Here is a 23,178-nt window from a genome sequence, read left to right as displayed (position 1 = left end):
CACGCAGAGATGGAGTGAATATGAAGCAAAGTACAATATGAAGGTATTTGAATGGTGTAGATTAGTGTGTACAGAACCATTGTTTAGGTTAAAAGCCACTGAAATTAAAAAACAAAACACTGTGCACTGATCCCATATAATAATATACTGATTCTAAGTAGCTTTTTGTTATAGAGTAGGGGTGTTAAACATACAGCCCGCAGGCTAAAACTGGCAAACTAAAGGGTAGCTTTGGAAACTGCTGACCTTTCACAGTTTTCATTTAACTGTATGGTCGCTGGTCATCTTACAAACAAAGACAAAACCCTGGCCTGTCATTATTCCAAAGTAAATAAAGTATGAAAGAGCAATAATTGTTTTTTATTGTTAGTATTCAATTTAATGACAGAGACATTTTTTTTACTCTTTAAAACTGATTTTCAGGGTTTTTACATAGTAAAAAAAAGGACACTTTCTTTAAATTCATAAATAATTTTTGATAAATTGCCTACAAGATAAACTCCTTTTTTTCTTACAATGAGGTCCCAAAGAGCTGTGCTGATGTGTTTCTACAGCAGTGTTTCTTTATAATGTGGAAAAACTGTTGCAATCGCATTCCTTTTTCTTAAGGCACATCTGGAATTAAATGTGTAGTTAAACGTCTTTACATTTAAAGTAAGGGAAACTATTTGTTGTTTTTATTTTTTATCTTTTTTATCTCCAGGTTTTGTTTCTTTTTTTTCCCAGAAAATAGCTTTACTGGTCTTTTCACTCTAAGTTAAAATTAGACTGCTTTTGGCCAATGATGTAAAATGATTTTGACACTTCTGGTATTGAGTGTGTTCATAATCTCCTAATGATGTTTTCTTGCACCTGACAGAATCTAGGTTATACAATCACTCTATATGCTACCGATGCACATTATTCAGCCACAATGTGATGCACAAAAGGTAATGGAGGAGATGAAATAAATATCCAGTGGGTGTCGGTGAGACACGGCCAAAATATCTTGGAAAACTCAATATAACTATTCAATACTACCAAAGCTATAACGATGTGTGGTTTAGAAGTGTAACTGGGAGTGACACACTTTTATTCACTTTTCATATCAAGTATCATTTCATAATATTTAAATATATATGTCTATAAATTACTGAAATACTTTTAACCTACTTTTTTTGTATTTTTGTTCAACACATTCTGACTCAGTACCATGATGATTAGTATATGGTGTATAAAATGAATATGTGCTGTTGGAGCTGTGGGACACAGCCGTGTACAATGGAGACAACGGACACCAGAGGCTCCGTTCATGAAATGTGAGATCACAGTGACATCATATATAAGCCACTAGAGGCCACTAGAGGGATAAGAGTCCATAGGATTGTACAGATGTACAGTACTGGCACTGTAAGAGGGCAAAGCGGGGTCTCTTTCAACTTCAGGGGGGATTTGAGAAGTTTTTCATTTCTTGAAAAGGTTTACAAAATATAATTACTCCTTTATGTCATGATTGATGGGTGTTTTTAGCATTCACTGGGTTAAATAGACACACAAAAAAATGACCAAAGCACCACTTTTCCATTTCTATTGCTTGAGAAAAAAGGAAATTATAGTTTCAGTTGTTAGATGTTGCACAATTTAGAGGAAAGGCAGACTTAAATCAACATGAATTCAACCTAAATTAGAGATATGTGGTGCTTGCTCAAGCTTCCCATTATTTTCAGTATTAGTAGGGAATAGATTTACACTAAAGTGTGTAGTGAAATCCAGGGGTTGGCTGTGATAGTGTCGTTTAACCAATGCAATACAACTTTGATAATCATAAAAAACAAGCAAAATTAATTGTCATATATTACTCATAATGTACACAAATCACAGTCAGTCTGACTAATATAGCCATGACCTTTGCAGTCATTGCTATCAGTTGTGTACTGTTTATGCAGTATATGAGGAATTACAAGTCAATTCAAGGATAATTACTTTGGATAAAAGTGCACTAAATAAATGCACATGCACATTCAAAGTCACACACAAGCATTAGCAGAAACAAATAAAGATGCCAGTATGAAAACATTAACCATCAGTGGGAATCCAGAGCCAATTTTAAAGTTAGCACTTGGATTTGAGACTCTCACGGGTAAGTTTAACCAAAACAAACACAGAATGTACTCGCAGAAAATACATGTATGCTGTTCGCTCTTAGCCAGTTCTTTTGTTGTTGAGTTTATTAATAATATGTCAAAGCCAAACACATGTTCTGTTATGTTTTTATGCTATGTTCAGCACTGAGACAGTGAGATTAAATGCAGACTTCAATCGCTAAAATTTTCTTAATAAGTTGTCCAAAATATATCGCAGTCATCCACAGAACAGAAGAGGAGATTAGAGTCTTCTGGAGTGTTTGCATGCGTATGTATGTTGAGGAATATAGCGATCTGTAAGCATGAGCTGCAGGAGAAAAGTTGAACTCTGTCACAGTCATTGCTGTTGTGTTTTCTACCAGCGTCTAAGCATTTAGCTGCGGTTGGCAAACGATGTCCATCGAGCACGCACACACGCATGCATGCTCACATACACACATACACAATTGTATTCTTTATAAGGTGCCCGCTGATGTCATGGCAACCCCATATCCTTAGCAAGAGAGAAGATGTTGTGTGCCAAAAAAATGCCATGGTAACTTTTTTTCTGAAAACCATGTTGCCCAGAAACCTTTGAAGCTTATTAAGTGAAACCAGTAGGGAGACCAATGGACAGAGAGAGGGCGAGTGGGGAATGAGGAACTGGGGAAAGAGAGAGACAGAGAGGGATGGTAGTGTGTCCTGTTCCCGGGCCAAAGTGGGTCTTTGTTTTAGGGAAGGGAACATTGTGAACCTGCGGTGAGGAGGGGCAGCTAGCTCACTAATGGCGCCTTCAGTGAATTCTGCCGTGGAGATGATGAGGCCAGCTAAACTTGTTATGATGGATTATCAAATTTTGTTTATAAGAAAAGGTTACTATTGACGCAGAGTTTATAATTTTTCATCTGATTTTGAGAGCTCCACAAAGATGTGGCTAAAAAGCAATATTTAGTGGAGCGTGTGTGTATGTGTGTGCGCGCACGGGCCGTCATTTGGCTTCATTTAAGTGTATATCTGTGTGTGTGAGACTGCATTTTTACCCATGATTATGTCCCTGGATGCAAAGTATGTGTATGCGTGCTCTGTGTATGTCCTGTTCTCTCTGTGCAAATGTGTCCAAGACTGTTTATATATATGTGTGCGCAGGTGTGTGTGTGTGTCTGTGTGTGCATGTGCCCTCACTGTGTAATTAAATCAGTCCATTTCTCCTTGAATTAGCTCGCGGCGCCAGCGGTGCTGCCCAGTGAGACAGTGTCAGGGTCTGCCAGTTTCATTAGCCCTGATGGATGACCTCATGACAAGCACCGCACTCACCTACACTTCAAAGAGAGCGCACCAACTTTGGACGTGTGGAAAAGTGAATGTGTGTATGCATGTACATGCCAGCATGTGTGCCAACAGGGACAACAGCAGGGGTTTTTCATTTCATGCCACCGTGGCCCTCTGAAACACCTCAGTGTGTGTGTTGCATATGTGTATTTCAGCATTGTAGTTCTGCACACAGAGCCATTGCAGTTACTTCTCTGTGTTTTCAATCATTTGTGCAAGTATGCGTGTGTGCATGCAAAACACCGCCTTGCGCTGGGTGTTGTCCTTGTTGCACCGTGTGTGTGTTTGTATGTATGCGACAGCATCACTTTGCGCATGTCTGTGCGTACTGTGTACACTGTGCACCAGGGCAGGGCTGGGCACTTAGTTAGGGTTTTTGGTGGCGATTTCCATATTGCCTGGGGTCATGTGGGCAAGGTGCCAACTCCTGGTGCTGTGGGTGCCCGCTGAGGCGTGGGGAGATTAAAGCGGGCGCACGGTGCCACAAAGGGGCTTGTCTAGTGCTTTTTAATTCCCCTAAATTAGGGCATGGTGCCAAAGCAGCTCCCTGCTATGGCAAACACTCCATAACTGGCACCATAACTACCTCTCAGCAAGACTCGTAGAATGAGGGAGCGAGAGAGAGTGAACACTGGGAGAAAACACTCCCTCTCTCTTCTCTTTGCACACTCAGTCGCACGTACTTGCATACTTGTAATCAGTAGTTTCTAGCTTTCGCTAGTTTGCTGGGGGACGCCTTGAATACACCGTTGTTAAGTTCATCTCATTAACTGCACTCAGCTGCAGTGATGTCAGAATCAGTTATGGAATGTGCATGTGAGCGTGTGTGTTAGAGTGAATGTGTGCGTGCATGCAAATGTGCATACCCTAAGGGCAGTGGCAGGCCACTAAAGTAACAGTAGGTGGACACTTGGTCTGTATTTGTGTGTGTCTGCATATTTGCGCATGTGTTTGTGTGAGCGTGTGCATTAATGCCCTCGGGGTAGTGGCATGCAGCTAAAGGGCTAGTGTACGGACACTGGGGTGTGTGTGTGTGTTTGTCAGGTCTCCGTGGTCCTTTTCTGTGTCTGCCTAATCCAAATCCACTCTCTGAGGTGCTGCGTTGGCATCAGTGCATCGTCTCAGCGTACTGCCAGGGCCTGTTGGTTCACCATAGGATCTCTGATACCTTTGTATCCTGTCTCTTACATTTCTGTATGTGATCCAGTATTTTAGTTGTATAGAGTCATGTACAGCATTCCTTTCAAATCAATAATAACAATAAAATTAATAATAACAAAAGGAATAAGCAGGTTCTTTTCTTTGTCATTCTTGTCTTGTTTTGTTTTGGGGGGTTTTGTAAGACTTATTCAGCCTTTTGTCAAAACATAAAACCCAAGTATGATGCAATATATGGGCCTGGATAATGTTTTCTGTGCATCTGTGCATATGTGTCTGCATACAAACGCCTGTGTTAATCCCAGTCTCTCCCAGCATCTGGAGCCTTGACACAGTTTAAAGGGCTGGCTGTGTCCGCAAAGAGCTGGGCCAGTGCTCGCAAACACATACACGCAGCCGCACACACACACTCACACAGCTATCTAGGGCACCAGAAGGCCTCGGCAACGCCAAGGCAGAGGCTGCCCACTTTGGCACCATGAGGTGGGGCTGCGCTGGCGCTTTGGGGGAGAGAGAAATGGCAAGGGTGTGTGGTAGGTGCTGGGATAGAGGAGAGGAGATGGGTGGATGGGGGTGAGGTGTATATCTATGTGCGTTTGTCTGCGTATTGGTGAAGGGAGGGGAGGGCACCTGGCATGTGATAATAACCCTGGGAAAACGCCCATTCCCTCTGAAGAGGAAGGTGCAGAGGGAGGAGGGTGTGTGAGAGAGAAAGACAGAATGAGATGCAGGCATGAAAACAGGCACGTGTGTGTGTGTGTGTGTGTGTGTGTGTGTGTGTGTGTGTGTGTGTGTGTGTGTTGGGCTTGAGTTTGGCTGTTGAAGACACAAACTCCAATCTTGGAGCAGTCCATCCTAGTGTTCTTATGCTAATGCTGATTCTGTCATAGCTTGGAGGACAGGTGCTATATTTCATTCACAGCTAGACACGAAAGAAGAAGAAAAGGGAGACCTCATTTTGTCTCTTTCGCTGTTCATTGTGTCCCTAAAATACATCTCCATCTTCCTCTAAAGATCAAAATAATAATTCTGGAAACTTTTGGACGCATTCACACACAAACACATATGCACACAGTGCTGAGACGGGGTACTATCTCCCTCTCTTGATGCCGTCTGCACCCCTACAGACACCCCCCACACCCGCTGTACTACCTCCTCTCCTCTACGTAGCACCACAGATGCCCATGTTGCCCTGCAACAGCTGTCTCACCATGTGCCCTACCAAGTGTTGCCACCCAACGGAGGGGAGAGGAAGTGAGGAGGAGGGAGGATCAGAGTGGGAAGGGAGGGAGGGTGCTGAATTTTGGATGGGAGGAACCAGGTCATGAATATTAATTTCCCTTTTTCACTCCAAAAAGGAGCTGCCGATGTCTACATGGTGACCGCAGTTCTTGCTTTGTACTAATTATCAATGTGTAATCATAATTTTTTATTGCACCCTGGCTCACTCGCGCTTTCTGTTTCTGTCTCCCTCTGTCTGGCTGTTTCTGCGAGTCTCTCTTCTCATTTGGTTCTGGATTTGGTCGAGGTGATGGCCAGTGCCCATATTCCCCCCCCCCCCCCCCGGTCACAGGAAGCCCTGGAAGCAGAGTGGAGAAGGAGGAAACCACAGTTGCGGGGCTCCGTCCTATTGGTGCAGCAGGTTAGCGGCACGTTTGGTGACCAATAACCAGAAGGGGTTGCATAGTAACAGCAGGACGTGGAGAGAGGGTATTTTCAAATGCAAACACTGGTCCAACATGTCAGGTGCAGGATCCAGACTCGATCCAGTGACAGAACAAAATGGAGGGCCAGGATGGTGTGCCGCCATTTTGGAGCAAAATATTTTGAGTATGCATGCCATGTCTCCTAATTATGTAGAAATAAGCAGTTTAAACTGCAGTGCAAAGAAGTGGCAACAAAATGACCTTGAGCAACAGCGTCAGCTGACAAAATAAAATCGTCGCTAGCGGTTGATTAATGACCGAATAATCAACAGTATTTTCTTTTACTGTAATTTAATTAAGTGTAATTCAAAGGTGCCAACGTCACGACTAAGCCGCTCTAAATATTCAGCAAATTACTCAAAATTCATTCAAAGACAGACATCTGTGCTCACAGAGGAAGCCATACCTGTGACTTTCTTTTTTTATTTTGAAATTGGAAAAGTAAATCAATGAGGCATTAAAGATGCCAGGACAGATGGATGTGAAAGTAGAGTACCATCCAATAAACCGATGCCACATATTCTTCCCCTGTGGTCTTTCTGCATGCTAAATAAATGCAGATGAGACCCTGAGACGCCCAAATTAAAGAAAACTAATAAAAAAGTATAGGGAAAAGTACAACAACAAAAAAAAGAGTTGTGAGTTAGTGTGGCATAGCACCCTCCTTGTGTATTTGTTCATTTAATTTTGAAGGGATGAAAGCAGACAGGCATAAAGAGGGGCAGACGTAGAGAGATCACAGCATCGTGTACCGTATTGGTGGGTAGTGTGCCACACAGTCTGCCTCCTAAAGCAATAAATCTGAAACAGCATAATAGATAAACGCAATTCAGAACACAAAATACCCTGCGAGGGAAAACTAATAAAAAACTGAGTGATTAAGTGGAATCAGAGCTCTTAGGCAGTATCTGGAGATGGGGGCTGTCGCCATACAAAGACCAGAGCGGGCCAACACAACAGATGAGAGAGCATAGGGACGGGGGGCCGAGAAAACGAGGGCTAAAAGCAGAGGGAACGAGAGACAGATGATGGAAGTGAGGAAAGGAGAGATGGAGGAGAGAGAGAAAGTGAGGGATGGATGGGGCAGCAGATCAGAGGGAGCCTCTAGTGTGTCTTGCTCTCCCTTTAAAGAAGAGCCAGGAAAACAGATTAGGAGTCCTCTTTTCTCCTGGGGAAGCACGCGCGCACACACACACACCACACACACACATACCTTCCATTTAACCACCGTCCCCCCTCCTCGTCACACAAACATAAAACTAACTAACTTTTACGCTGCACCCGCCGCTGACCTGCCCGGCCCAGAACAAATTCGCTCGGTGCTGAAGTCGTCCTCGCTCTCAGAATGGGAGGAGACACAGAGCCACAATGACAGCCTGTGTGCTGCCGTTTAGGTGACCTCACATCAGGTCACGTTTGCTAACTGTTTATGACACAAAGAAGAGTATCTGCCTGCTTCAGAAGGATGCGAACACAAAAAGCAATCGTCCGTACAAATACAGGGAGCTACTGTGTCCCTGTGAGTAGGTAATGTGGCTCATATTTTCTTCTCACTTGAAGATAAATAACATAACTTAGGGTTATATTTAAATGATTCGTCTGACTAGGTATTTATTTGCATTGTCAGATATATGAAAAGCAATTGTGTAAAAATAAACTCCCACCAGTTTCCCATCTTCAAATTGTTCCTTTTGCTCGCTTAACTCCAAAAAAAAAAACCCAGAATATTCAAACATGGCAAGGAAACGCAGCAAATCTCCACCATGAACAAGCTGGAACCAATAAATGTCTAGATTTGGAAAAAAATAAAATAACCGTCAATCATCTAATAAATTAGTCACCTAATTATTTTTAGTTCTTAATTATAATATCCCCGTTGTCCAGCTAGTAATCTGACGTGAAATATGTGATTCAGAACTGTACTTATGCTTTATCAGTTTCACTTTGTGCGTGTATGTGGCGTGCTATCAAAACTGTGCCCAGTGTGAGCTACTGATAGACCACCGCACTGACTATAGCACAAAGACACATGCACACACACTAAGCTCGTCTCGCTTTAATTCTAGGAAAGGTGAGGTCTCTCTTCAGAAAGCCAAACGGCTCTTTGCGTCCTCATGTCACGTACTCCCGATGCATCACCAACATTTGTCTCAGAGTAAAATTTGCAGTTAGACAAATCAGTGAAGCCGTACGTTATGCTTTACTGCACACTTTGATAAACAGTAATGGAAAAAGCATTCAAATCCTAAACTTCTTACTGAAACAATAACACGCTTTAGAAGCACTAAAAAGCCTGCAGACGGTAACAACTGCTGACTTTACAACAAAGCGTCATTTTTTATGACATTGTCCACTTTTGCCATATTGGGTTTTTTCTCCAAATCACCCAGAAATTACATGAGGTGGATAAAAAAAAGTATAAAATTTCCCTCTGACCATGTAGTGATGCAACCTAATCAATAAAAAATATAAACCTCAAGCCAAACTGCAAGTATTTCAAAACTGTGCTTAATAATTGAGTTAACAGCAGCTTTCAGTACATTTACCTTCAGTCCTTTTTTCTTAAAAATACTATCAATTTAAAGGATTTTTTCTCTCATTGTCAGACAGTTCCTGCTAGAGTTCACTAGTTCAGCCTAAAAGGGAGCACATGCTGAAAAGGGTTTCCTCACACATGTCCTCTATGACTTCAAAAGAGTGCAGCCATATAAAAAAATCGTAATAATACCTAAACAATAATGAAAATTATTTCGCGAGGACCCTTTTTGACATGAAGTGCCTTCAGAGGTGTTGGATATTATTGCCAAACAATGAATATGTTACTCCCACAGGCTTCATTTAAATTATTTTTTTCACCGTTCTTATCTGTTGTATATTGTTTAGAAATCAACCTTGTGCTCCCAGATGCAGCTGCCTTTAAATTAACCCCCACATTCCCTGTTTTAACTCAAAATATTCAACAGTAGAATTTTTTTTTTTTTTAAAAAGAGGTTAAAAAATATGATTCCAGAATTAAGGTGATATCAGTCTTTAGGTGGCTCATATTATTTTTTCAGTTTCCTTACAGTTAAAAAAAACAAACTACTATATAAGCACTGAGGGGTGGGATGGGGAATTACAGCTTATAATAAAAACCTAAATTGTGCTCTCCTCTATAGGTCTGTAAGGCACCATAACGCCATGATCACAATGTCTCTGAGTCGAGTACCACATGTGGCACATTCATGCCCTATCTCTCCTGCCAAATTTCCTGTCTGTGTAAGCCGTATAATGTAAAATAACAAGAAATAAACATTTAAATGAATCTTCATTTCCAGATAATTTCAGAATCACCTGATGTCAGTTTAGAGGTTTAGATCATGGTGAGCGCTTTATTGCTGTCCCCCAGTGGGGGAAAAATCTCCGGATTGAAGCTGCTGCCTCGAAATCTGTAGGTTAAAAAGTCTCCATGACTCTGTAGTGGGAATGTGCTCAGCTGGCAGCAGCAATGTGAACATACTCCACCCTCCATCCCATTCTCCCGTGCCAGGGCCGGGCATTCCTCACCCCTCCAATGGCCAGTTACTACCCGCTCTTTTTCTCTGCGTTGCACACAAGCGCACACAGACTTATTCTCTTTTGGCCCCTGTGCAACTACTTGAAGCTAACTATTTCCTCCTTTCCTTCTTTCCTTGCCACATACATTTCTCCATTTCCTCCTTCCATCCATGCTTGGTTCTATTTCTATTTCCGCTCTCTTCCGTGTTTTCCCCTTCAACAACACTCCATCTCCTCAGCGCTTTCCTTCAGCTGCTCGCTGATTTGAGTTTATTTGCATGGCAGAGCGTAAAAGATGCAGACAGTGTGAGCAGGGCCAGCAGAGCCCTCCCGTGTCCATCCAGGCCGGGGCTGAGATTTGTAATGCTAGACAACACTCTGCAATGCAGGGATAAAACCTCGGCCACCGCACACAAAAAGAGCCTTGTCTTTTTTCTTTTTTTTTTCGCCCCCCTTTCCTTTCCACCGCTTACTGCACTTTTGGAGATGCAGATTTCTGCGAGGCTTTTCTTTCAGCAGGGACAGGAATAAAGACTGCAGAGAGGGAAAAATGATAGTTCCAGTTTGAGTTTGATGTATGGCCTCGATGCAGGGTATATTTTTGTTTAGCTTTCACTGCAGCGCGCGGCGGTGAGATCAGGCTGGGAGTAGATGTCAGTAGTGCTGCAGTCAAGAGTCAGAGTGAAGTGGTTTAAAAAGAAGAAAGGCAGCACGACTCGGGCCTTCGGTTTGTATTTGCCATTTCTGTTGTAGATGTGCAGTCCACTCCTTCTGGCACTATTATAGATCCCAGATTTGGTTTCTTATATCTTCTTTTTTTTCAGTGTTGCTATATATACTTTGTTTGATTGTTTCTTTATAGCGGTCATGTGTGGCTTTGCAAACATAGCTGCGTGTGATCTTTACTAGTAGAATTATACATGCAGTAGCTGCTGAAGCTATTGGACTGAGCTCACAGTTTTGTTTGCATTGTTTTCTCCATTTTCTTTTTCCTTTATTTATAGTGGTTATAGATTTGGTGAATGCCTTTCTGCCACACTTGTTCAGATTAGATAAATCAGCTTCTGTGTTTTTTGGGCCATTACGTTTGACAAATGTGAGTTATTTGAGCTTTTAGTTTGGGGGCCAGAAAGAGAACCACATAAACAGACACAGATTTGCTGGGTTGTTTTCTGAATTGCTTAAAAAGAGATGATTCTTTCTAAATCCTTAAAGGATATTTCAGGTTTTTCCCTAGCACGCCCCGTCTCCCCTTCATTATACACCTCAGTATTTAGTAATTTCTTCAATAAAGTGTGTACCTGTTGATTGAAGTTTGGCAGTGCGCTCTGTTTGGCAAACTCCAGTTCTGCCTTGTATTTCGTGCCTCTAATCTTGCAAACATGTAATGACACCAAGTCCATCACTGATGAGTGAATATTTACAATATCTCAGTGCCATCCACTGAGCAGCTCCGTGTCTCATTCAGCATTAGTGTTCTTCTGATAATTAGTTTTGTCCGTGTCAATCATGGTTTGCAGTTATATTCCAGCTTGGAATGTGAAACTTGTCATTTGGAGTAAAAAGAAGAAGAAAAAAATTCCCCTGATTCATTTTGGGGTTTACAGACAAGCATTTTGGACTTAGAAAAACTCCTTCTATGTTGTCTAAACTTTGCTTGCCTGATCCCACAATGTGCCCTTCTTTTCTCGCAGTGAGGTTTAGAGAACTTATTGCCCACATAATGCTGGGTCTTAAAACAGCGTGCTATCAGAGCCATTGTGGTCTGCAGTAATGGCTGGTTTAGGGGGTTGTGGTGAGACTCACTGCTCAGGGCTTTCATTAGCTCAAATCTCAGCCTAATTGATGCTCATAAGTTGCCTCGCATGATTAGGACTAGTGAAAGCCAACAAATGTCCTTCAACTTTTGAGGCATATCAACTAAATATATATTTTTTTAATGTTCTATTCCAAGAAACATCAGAGGAAGGCATTAAGTCTTCTGAGACTTCTCCTCCTTCTTGTATTTTGTTTTAATGACAAATAATCTTCTCTTTATTAGCGCACTGCCTGTTTCCACTAAACGCAGCTTAATATTTAAATACCTGGAAAAACACAAACAGTTTTAAGGGCCTCACATTAAAATAAGACCAGCTGCCCAGCCCCCTCGCCTTTTTTATTATTATAAATCAGGACTGTAAGAAAAACATGGGAAATGTTGAAACCAGGTCAACTGCTAAACATATGGTGCCTCAGCATCAGGAGGAAGAAGTATAAATTATTATTTATGACACATTAATAAACAAATACATGCAGTTTTGCCTCTGTGTTATATTTATCAGCTTTAATTATTACATTTTAAACAATGTTTTTGCGACGGCCATCGGACTTTTTTGCGTTTTTCTTTATTTATTTTTTTGTTTTTGTGGATTTTATTTATTTGAGAAAACAATTTGAGATGTATAATTCCGTGTAATACTGTCGACGTTATTTACGTTATTAAAACCATTCCGTTTTATAATGCAGGTGTAATTCTGCCTTTGAAATTTCAAGCGGAAATGTACATCTAAAGAAAACGAAGGGGGTATTTAAAGTTTCAGTTTCTCGTTTTTTCAGCGTCCTCAGAGATTCCGTGTTTTAAATACCTGTGGATTTTCCCCCATCTATGTTTTTTATTTATGCCATATTTTTACTTTAATTTTATAGTGTTTTGATTTTACGTTTTTTTCGGATTTTTAATCTCTTGTTTTATTTACGGTGTTTTTTCCCCTCAAATACCTGGTTGTTGATTAAAACACCTGTCTTGATGTCTTGTTAATATTTTTCCAACGATTTTCACTAAACAGCTTTAAAACAAAGCTACGTGATTTTTTTATTATTATTATTATTATTGCTAGTACAAAAACACCTTTCGATTTTTATCATCTCATTTTTTCTTTTCTTTTTTTCCGGAAGCAGATTCGTTACCTGAAGCTTGTAGAAGTTTCTGTGGGCCTGCGGTAAGTTCCGGGCTACAGTGGGCTGTGCTGAGTACACAGTGCGCGCTCACTGTGCTGTTATTTGTACTTTAATTAAGAGTTAAGAAAAAAGAGGGGGGGAACCGTGTTGTGGGATTATTTGGGGTTTAGAGGCACAGTTTGGTGTTTTTCCAATTAACTGGTCACTCTCCAACCAGGCCGTTGGGCATGTGTGGGCTTCAGCATCTGTAAAAAAAAAAAGAAGAAGAAGAAGAAGGGGAGAGAGAGAGACCAGAATTAATATTAAAAGTAAATAAATAAAGTATTGGGAAAGTTCAAGGTACAAACTGTGAAACTTAACAAGACGCTTGAGGTAGAAAGCCTCTGTCATTCAATCAATTAATAAAAATGTTAATGTAACATTAGGAATTATTATTAATAATAATAGTATCATTGTTATACTCATTATCATCGTCATTATTGTTATTATTATTTGTGCAGGCTCCTACTCCTCTTTCATACTTTAAGTCATTCACCAACTTTAGTATTCAAGCCAATCATTCATCTGATTGTTGAACTTACCAGTAATCGCTTACCTCGACGTCTACCTGCAGTTTGTTTTATGCCTAAACAAATAAGATCCTATTAGTTATTTAAACAAAATTATCATTGAATTAAAAATGTCAGAAATATGTAAATAATAGAGAGAGTGAGGGTCAACATTTTGAAGGCCTAGTCATTTTTTTTCCCTCTTTTTCAAAATAATTCCATAAAAATAATTTTATGATAAACAAAAGGAAAATGTGTTTGTAATACAGGTCCTTGTATCAATTAAAGGAGGCGATAAATTGTTGACCTACTAAGTGTTAGGTTACGTGGTTTCTGCTCAGTCTCGTCATATTTTGGTCAGTCTTGGTTGTCTCCAGTGTTAAAACAAAATTAAAACTACAGAAAAACAAATAAAAACGACACTTGTTCGTATCTCCCTGCTGTTGGGTAACTGGGCCACAGGGGCCTCCGTTTCTAAACAATAATAACAACAATAACAACCCCGCACATGTCATCCCGCCACAGACGCAAACCGAATAATCGAAATTATGCTGAAACAAAAACAAATTCATTTAGAGATGATTAATTGATGTGGCCAAATGTGTGGGGAGGTCAGCGTTTAATTATTTATAAACCCTCATGTTGGAGGAATGTCATTAGGCTGTTCCCCCCCCCCCCCCCCCCCCTCTCTCTCTCTCTAAAGAAGAGAGGCAGATAACTCCACACGCACAGCTGAAAATAAAAGCAGAAATAAGGCCAAATTCTGATTTATCCAGACGATGTGTATCAGATTCATCTGCAACAACGAAAATATTTAGTTTGTTGCTTTGATTTGAACCAGCCGTTTCTAACTGTAGAGGAAAGCCCGAAGGTTGAGTATGAAACAAGAAACGGCCAAGTTTTGAATGTGACTGGCGTGTGAACAGGTTGAGTGACCAAATCTGCACAAAATCTTCCAGATATTTTTGTTTTCTCCAGAGTTTATTTTTAAATCACTCTTATCTGCTTTTTTTAAAGTGACTTTTTCATTCTTAGATTATGTCCTTTAGGCCCCACGGTGTCCCCACAAATTCTCCTGGCCAATTTCATTTGAATCAAAATCTGTTCCAGGTGATGTATCCAAGTTTACATTAAAAGAAGAAGAAACTTTCTTAAATTGAAACTTGACATCAGAAAGCATGTGCACCAAGTGTCTTATGTGGCAGGCCTGCTGGATCTGGCCGTTGTCCTTAAAATCTCTGGAGCAATAAACAGTTTCTTAAAACACGTGGTTGCTTTTTGGTAAAGTGGAGAGAGTGTTGTTGTTGTTTTTTTAAATCATGTTGGTGAGAATGTCTGCGATATCTCAGATGAATTTGATCCTGTTGCTTCACAGCGTCACATCCTGACAGTCACATGCAAAATACCCTTAGTGCTACAGATATTGATGGAAATCAAACAAAGTAAGTTTTGGGATTGAGGAAAGCGGTCCTGCTTGGCTGCTCAGTAAATGACAGCTGACTTTTCCCCCTTTTTTATATTATCAGATGCGTGGACACACAGAGCACAGCTTATATCTATGGCCAGGTTGTCATTAAAATAACATATCATCCTTTAGTGGCCCGATCTTTGCTCTTGGGTTGTAAACATAAAAAAAAAAAAAACACCACACACATAAAAACCGAGCAGCTCTGCTCTCGCTCGGCCGTCCCCACAGAGTCACTCTGCAAACTTCAGGCGGTAGGTAGGAGCCGGCGCAGCTCTCTAATCCCTGCAGCCCGTGATTTAGCCTCTGGTCCTCCTAATGCTCCTAAAGCCCCAGCTGCTCTCCTGGCCGCTCCGCTCTCTCCGCGACAGACTGCACACCGCTCGCTTTATTAATAATTCACCTAATAATTCACCAGTTCGACGCTGCCGCCTGAAGCACCGGCCCCCCACTGTAAACAACTGCCCCAATTCCCCGTCTATTATTTTGTGTATGTGCGTGTAAACAGGGCGCATGCTGCTGAGGTGAGCTATTTAGTGGCTGATATTTTGGGAGGGAGGGAAGAGCAAGGCAATCTATCGCTGCCGGAGCGCACGGCGAGCTTCCATTTTTACGCACCGAGGCATCCAGAGCCCCGCCGAAGCCGCGACCGACGACGTATCGCTGTACAGGCATTCCTCTATCGGCGAGGCTGTAGCGATTTGAAGAGGCACAACGCAAGCTGCTCTTTCATCTCGTCAGCTTTGAGGAGGAGGCGGCGAGGGACCAGGGGTGTCCCCCCCGTTTGCGTGTAACTCCGTGCGTGTGCTTGCGTGTGTTTGTGTGCGTTCGGATCAAGAGAGAGGAGAGAGAGAGAGAGATACGAGGGTAAAACAGATCGGACGCGCGGCATAGGAGACAGCTGCTTTTGGACACGTTTTGGACACAGAAGCTGATCGACCGCAAAGGCTGCACACGGAAAAATAATAGAAACAAAACTTACTCTGCGTCACTTCTCCCGTCCATTATTATTTTGGGTTATTTTTTTGATTTTTTTTAAACCCGTATTATCAGTATTAATTCGGGGAGGGGTTTTTTTTTTAACATCTCCCAGTCTGCTGGAGTTTTGCCGCCGAAGGACGCACCTCGGGACTTAGACGCAGACGTCTCCCTCACTTCTTTCTGCGGGACATGGGCGCATCTGACGCCAAACAGCGGTAGACGGAAGGCTCGGAGCTGGTGTCTTCGTTTCCTTCTATCGCTTTCAGAGTGGACCGACTTTTGAAAGAGCGTGTTTTTTTCTCTATCTGGGCCTAAAGCCGACGTGTTTAAAGGTCCTTTTTTGCTTCCGGCAACAGCGAAGAGACCAAGTCTTCCTCCCTCATCTCTCACTCCCTCTCTCACTTTTTTGGAAGCTGAACTTTTAAAGGAAAATGGGGCATTGAGAGGGTTGGCAGATCTCCCCACGCTATAATGGTACGTGCTGTGTAACTCAATAGTTCCTTTCTGTTGGCTCTATAGGGTAAAGTCTATAGGGCTGGAAATAAACAAAACATGCTTGCACTTATTTCAGGGCTCTAATTTCTTTGTAAAGAACTTTTGTTGCGGATGGATTTGGTGCTAGAGTTCTGGGCCACAACACACCTGTGTGCGTCCCTGTGCACGTGCGTGTATGCGCGCGTGCAGATGTAAAAGTAACTCAACTCGTTTGTCTGCCAAATGTAATTACAAAGCGTCTAAATGAGCCGCGATTGAATAAACATTCAGTACTGAGCGCTGAGTGTTAAATATTATTCTCACACACTGCCTTGTTTTTCCTACAGCTCCGTGCATTTTATGACCAAAGTGATTTTCATTTATTTGTTAACAATAAGCTACTTTTTTGTTGCAGTTCTTTTTCGTGAAATTTCTCCCACAGTGCTCTCAAATATCTGCAGCTGTAATAATTATGTGCATGGCATGTGTTCAAAATTAATTTTCTCCACATTTAAATCAGTGCAATTCTCCTTTCTGGCGCGTTAACGTGCATCGAGTGGCCCTGTAGACAGAGTCTGATCTTTGCTGCTAAAGTCACACAAAATAAAAGCAAAGGTAAATCTTAAAGACTCGCACAGTGACCGTGTGTGGACGATTATTACTGCTGTACTGGTTATTATTATGCCCTAAGAATCGCAATAAATTAACGTGGCGCACGACTCTCGCGCGTTACTCCACCTTGCACTCGCCGACTCGAGTCTTTTCTATCAGAAGGCGGCTGCTCTTTTTTATCAATGGGCACTTCATTTGCGTAGCTGATGACACTTTATAGCGACTACAAGGGGGTGGGGAGGTGAGGTGACACACAGACCATCTTTGTGCCCTCAGAACAAGCGCTGAGAGTCCTCAGAAAGAGCAAGTAGCATAAATTAGAGCACCTCCGAAGCATTTAATATTGATCTGAAAATCGGATGATGACGATGAGCTCATTATCTCTCTAAATCCAGCAGCATTTGGAGATAAATATCAGATTTTATCATCAATATCTTCTCTAAAACTGCTACAGCAATATTGAAAATGCAAGGCTGTGACCATCAGCTTTACGTGATCTCTATTAACTCAAAGCTTTACGTTTTAAAATGTCCTAATAAAAATGCAGCATTATCATTGCTAAATCAACTTAAGAGATTGAAGCAGAAGATTCCATTATTTTTGGTATTTTGTTTAAGCTATTTTTACTCATAGATTTCTGATTAAATTTGCTAAACCTGTGAAGTATTTTAAGGTGATAGTGATGGTTGTTTACTGCAACATAGAAATAACAGACTGCACTGTGAAATACTTTGTAGATCATCCGATATGTTTCAGTATCTCACTATTACAATCCTGTAATATAACTCTTACCTCTTACTCTTGCTCACACGTCTTCACCTCAAATATCGATGCTGTTACACACAAATACTCATCTACCTTCCTGAAAGTTTGAGACCTGTTTTAGAACAGTCAATCCTTAGAAATAAAACAGTGAGAGTTTATTTAGACTGAAACCGTATCTGATTATAATGTTTCTGGGAATGCACACGGAATCTCACAAATGATAAGCACCAAAGATACAGGAGGGGAAAAAATGTATAAACTTGGCACTCGGATAATTACAGATCTGTCTCTTTATCATACTGAGTGAGTATACATAACAAAAACACTTTAAAAATAATACACACATATATATATCTATCTATATATTTATATATAGATAGATATATAGATTCGCGGTCACTGACATGATCAAATATTGCCTGTATATGCAGCATTACTTTAAAGAGCATTAGCAGAAGTGTTCATTCACTTTTTGCACATTTATCATCGGCCGCCAACTTTGCACGAGCACCCTGATTGCTCTCTACATGAAGGGCGCATAGCCCACACGTTGTCACGTGTTTTTTTATGGGTTATAAATGTCAGCCTTACGTGACATCGAGGGGGTCACCTACCAAAAACTTTTTCTTGCCCCAGCTGCCCTGACTCACAGTCATACCTGCTAAACAACAACACAGACAGGCCCCAAGATGCTCAAGATGTCAAATTCTAGGCCGCATGTGTCTTCTGATGTCAGCTTTCCAATTATCTGTCTATATATCTTAAGGTAAGCCAAACATTAGACAATTGTTTGTAATTGGCAGTGATAATACGATGCTCATTTTGTTTTGATTCTCGGCCTATAATTTCACAGTTGGTTGCGCTGCGGTTGTTGCAGAGAAAACGTGCCAACCACAGAAGCTGTCAGTCAAATAAAAGTCAAGAAACTTATTGGTGCCAAGTTGGGAGGTGGGCGTAAACCTTTTACCAGATTATTAAATACATTTTCAAAGTACCATTTCAGTTAAGATGGAAGTGGGTGAGACATTTGAAATGAGCTCAACACGCTGCCTCCTTGAGTCACATTGTGTGTGTGTGTGTGTGTGTGTGTGTGTGTGTGTGTGTGTGTGTGTGTGTGTGTGTGTGTGTGTGTAACTCCATGCTTCCCGGTCTTTGTGGTAAACTCTACTGTATTAGAACCATAACCACAAGAAAATCTCCCCACGGATCAGTCCTTGTGTGACACAATGGGTTGATTGTCCCAGCCCAAACCTCATTGTTAAATGCATTAACCAGAGTAGCTAGACCTTAGTTGAATGTGGTTTGGACCTTCAAATAAGAGAATGAATAAGGACCCATGTACAAAGAAGGGTGCCAGTGGCATTGGGTTACTTAATGTGCCAAGGGGGCGTTTGGTGCAAGCAAGTGTGTCAGTGAAATGTTGCTGGTTCAGTTCAGTGTTACAACTGGCATGGTATTATCATAAGGCCACAGCCATAGCCTATCCTGTCTAGCAAGATTAGTAGTTGACAGGCAAGTTGCCAGGCCAAGTGCATCTTGGGGTGTGTCACAATGAGCGCTCTGTTCAGACCTGTTTAACCGAACAGTTTTGGTCAACAAAGATGTTTTTTAAATAAAGCAACGCTGGCGTAGTTTCACTATCTATCTGGCATTCAGGTGATTCACCTCACCTCACCTTTAAATTAAACCGCAAACCAGCTTGTATGAATTTCTCACACAAGTCAAATATCTTTTTACTCGAGGCATCTATTTTTTTAATACACCAGCAGTCAGGCCTCTTGAACAGACTCGCTTTTCACACGATGTGCCTCCCGCCTTATCCAGGATCCCAACATTTAGTATTATTGTGTAAAACACAACTGCACAATTAAGCCAAATGCAATCTTCAGCTCTGCGTCTTGGCTGTACTTCTGACCCAAGCAAACCTTCAGGACTCACGAGTGGAGTGAAATAATTAGCCCCACTCTACTCAGCCATCCATCCATCATTTTTTTAATGCAGCCCCTTGGTTTCTCATCTTCTTTCTTAGCCTCCCTGTTTTCTCGTCACCCCCCCTGAGAAGGCTGTGTGAAAAATCGTATTTTTCCAACGTTTCTCCCCGAGGCAGCTTTGGCAGGGACTCACACGGCGGCCATTTCTGCCTTTCATACACTCCTCACACACCATGGAACAGATCGCCGGTGCGGCCTGGCATCTTTGAAGTGGTTGCCATCTCACGCAGGTTGGCTGGACTGTTTTCCTCTCCCCATCCCCCTATTTTCATCCTGTGCCTTAAACTTGGCAGTGTTGCTTTTCAGGCACCAAATAACGATGATAAAAACATGGTTGAGACACAATGGTGGTTATAATAACCATGTTTTTTTAAAAGAAAGAAAAAGAAAAAAAAGAAAAAAGCGGGATCAACAGTGCTGGTAGTGGTTGTGGTTCATGATTGTGGGGTGGCCAGGATAAAGGTTTTGTGGAAACAAGGAGAGGGCTGCACCAGGTGTGTGACAAGTGTAAGTTTTTATGTGTAGGTGGTGAATTAGTGTGCAAGTGTGTGTTTTTGTGTGTAACTGCTAATGTGATATGCAGAGAGACAGAAAGCGAGGAAAGGTGGGGCGATGTGTGTGTGTGGTTGGGGGGGGGGGGGGGGATCATTGATATGATGCCATTCATTTGCTTTAAAATGGAGCCACCTGAGAACAAATTCCACCATCAGGGCCTTTCATACACAAAGCTCTGTAGAGGTGTGTTTGTAAGTACATGTGTGAGTGTACGTGCAGTGCGAGAGCAGGTTTCGGAGATCTCACCTCCAAAGAATTTGGCCATATGGTCGTCAACACTAAATCCAAAGAGAGAGCGAGTGAGCCAAGGAAAGAGAAGTGTCTTCTTTTGTCAGTGAAGGCAGAAAGAAAGGCAGCTTAAAACACACCATATACAGATACCTTAGATCAGATGGCTCAGACAAATAAATAAATAAAAATCCTCCACTGCATCCCTTACTCCACATATTTGTGAAGTAGGAAAATCTGTCTCAATTAACACATTTGCATTGGGCGATGATGGACTCCAAATAGGTCACTGACTCAATCTCCCGCCTCCGAATCTTCCCTCTAAAATGTTAATTAAGCAGGGCTTTGAGATTTTTTCGCTCAGGGCTGGCCATATGGGCCGGGCATATGTTCTATATATATAGTACAATATATAATTCATACACTGCTGCAGGAGAGAGTGTTTGGGGGCCCTGGAGTTTTTTTTAGGGGTTTACTACAAAGGGAATCAGTATGTTCTGGCCTCCCCAGTGCCAGGTACAGAGCTTAGCCTATTCATTAGCTTCATGTTATTCATTGTTGTACAATAGGATTGAGGTTCATCAACACCTGTTTTTCTGGCGAACATAAAGTGGGTGTTTAAATTCCTCTTTGTTGGATGGTTAATATGAAATGAGAGCAAATTATCTACTGTTGGAGTTCAATTGTTGTTGGGGTTTTTGGTTGTTTGTTTTATGTGTGTTATGTTGCTCTTCCTGAAGTCAGGTTAAATGATAGCTAATGCTGAGATTCTGGGGGTACGAAAACCTACAAATGTACAAAAGGTTTTCTCAAATAGTCAGCGCTCCCAGTTGTCCCACTGCCATCCAGCCAGACACCCATTCACCAGCAGCACTGGGCAGCAGCAGCCAATAAAAACAGCTCTTTCCCACCCGCAGCTTTTTGGGTTCGACTCAACCAATCAGGGTAGGCTTGCTGGTGCACCTGACGCTGTTTCTGGCCAGGGACAGCCAATCACAGAGGCTCCAGCACACCTGATGCATTGTGGTCTGCTTGCTGGTAGTCAGCAGGCTCGCACTGCTGTGGACCCCACCACAGGTGTCGTGGATCCAGGCCATTATTCTGCCTGCCAGCCAATCAGAGGCGTCATTTCATTATCAGACACATGTGGCCTGGCAGAATCTGAGTGCTTGCATTTTGTCGTGTGTGTGTGTGTGTGGATCTGCATGTCTATTAGCATGGATGTGTATTTGTGGATGTGAGGGACTCTATTACCCCATTCCCATAATGCCTTGCTCTCTTATCAGCAGGCCTCTCTGACTCTGAATCCCAGCTTCATCATCATTTTGAAACTCGTGTTGCCCCCTCAAGGAGTCGAGAGCCTCAGCAATAAAAAAGGGCTAAAAATAGGAAAAAGAAAACAATGTTTATGGACTAATAAAGATGATTAAGAATCGCACAATTGCAGAAAAATGGAAGGTTTGCGAGTGCAGATTATCTGTAATAAAAAGCTGAGGGGAGAGATTGGGGAGAGAGGGAGAAAGAGAGTTAGCCATACAGACCTCTCATTGCGAAGGATATGAATAGCCTTTGTTTTCACCACAACTCAGGGCTGTGTGGTCTGCCAACGTCTGGCTCTTATTATGGGGTTTGTGTCTGTGTGTCTGCGTAAGTGGCATGCACGTGTATATCGGTGTGTGTGTGTGCGCTGGTACGTGTTGCAGTGTGTTTGCGCGTGAGGCAGAGTGAACATGGGTGTGGAAAAAATGTATATGCATATGGGCGATTATATTTTCAAGAGGGTTAGACTATATGCGTGTGCATTTCGGCATTTCCACACACATGCAGTGTTTTCTCTCTGCTCCCGTTCGCTGAATAAATGTGGCATGGGGTCTTGGGCTGGCACAAGCGCGTGTGCATGCTTTTTTATCCGTTAAAGTTGTGAAATGAAATAGGATTTCACAGAACGGCACAGCGGCTGTGGGATTTGGGCTCCCTTCGGCTAAGTAGAGTGGGATAGGTTGATCCAATCAACTGCAGAACTGCAAGGAGAGCCTATTTCACAGCTCCGGGCCCTGCCAGAACCCTGCCTGCCCGCCTGCCTGCTTGACTTAGAATACAAATGAAGCTCCCTGAATGCACACCTACACACATATGCATGCATACACCCTTGTACTTACAGACAATCTGACTGGGGATTTATAGTGCAAGTGTTGTGGAGCTTCTGTGGAGAAATGAAACCAGTTGGGGTTAAAAGACTGTTTCACACGGAGCGGGTACATTTTAGGGTTACGTCTCACAAAGAGGAGGGAAGGAAAATCACAATTTCGTTTTGCCACAATCTAAATTACACTGGTTTAAACAAATTAACAGAGTGTTGTGAGATTGCTTTAAATGTTGCAATACTTCTTAAATATACTATATGTTATTAAAGAGCAACGAAATCCAATTATAATATTTAATTTAATAAATATTAAAATGATATAAAATATATGCTGGGCTAAAATCTGTGCTGTATTTGTTCCACATTTCGCAGCATGACTTTTCAGCTACATGGAAACAATTTTAACTGAATAACTATTTCTCTGTTTTTCAGGCTACTGACACCTACCTGGTGAACGACGATCCCACTAGAGGCCCAGGGATGCCTGAATGTTTCCTCGTGTCTGATACATATAGGGTATACACATCCCCAAAATACATACACACTGCAAGCTCTCTGTATCTGTCCTTTTAATTGCACTGATGTCCCAAGATATATTTCCTGGACACAAAAAAACAAAAAAGGAACCCAGTCCCTCTCTGTTTTTC

At 41.9% G+C, this 23,178-nt stretch overlaps 1 protein-coding gene and 1 long non-coding RNA gene across 10 annotated transcripts in view; one reads left to right on the top strand and one right to left on the bottom strand.

Annotated features, from left to right (window-relative positions):
* Positions 1-6,112: 6,112 nt before the first annotated feature.
* LOC146572769 (nuclear factor 1 X-type-like) overlaps positions 6,113-23,178 on the top strand; it is a 116,031-nt gene continuing 98,965 nt past the window's right edge. For 4 of the 9 annotated variants that reach the window (XM_085277144.1, XM_085277148.1, XM_085277151.1 and 1 more), the window contains exons 1-2: positions 6,113-6,231; positions 22,964-23,047. In XM_085277144.1, the coding sequence (XP_085133270.1) occupies positions 6,121-6,231; positions 22,964-23,047 (195 nt within the window). In that variant the 5' untranslated portion in view covers positions 6,113-6,120. Of the gene's footprint in view, positions 6,232-15,010; positions 16,238-22,963; positions 23,048-23,178 lie in introns of those variants that run through there. The other 5 variants (XM_085277147.1, XM_085277143.1, XM_085277154.1 and 2 more) reach the window with 5 other exon arrangements.
* LOC146572770 (uncharacterized) lies at positions 11,884-16,030 on the bottom strand. The gene is made up of 3 exons (XR_014892746.1): positions 15,907-16,030; positions 13,351-13,394; positions 11,884-13,014 (listed from the first exon to the last, which is right to left on the bottom strand). It is a non-coding gene; the product is annotated as an uncharacterized LOC146572770 (long non-coding RNA).

This window comes from Mchenga conophoros, linkage group LG6 (assembly GCF_057382185.1).
Source record: "Mchenga conophoros isolate Kocher_MC1m ecotype Shallow Benthic linkage group LG6, M_conophoros_male_GT1.1, whole genome shotgun sequence".
Classification (NCBI taxonomy): Eukaryota; Metazoa; Chordata; class Actinopteri; order Cichliformes; family Cichlidae; genus Mchenga; species Mchenga conophoros.
The sequence above is the reverse complement of the archived record's forward strand: the minus strand, read 5'-3'. Positions and strand labels throughout refer to the sequence as shown.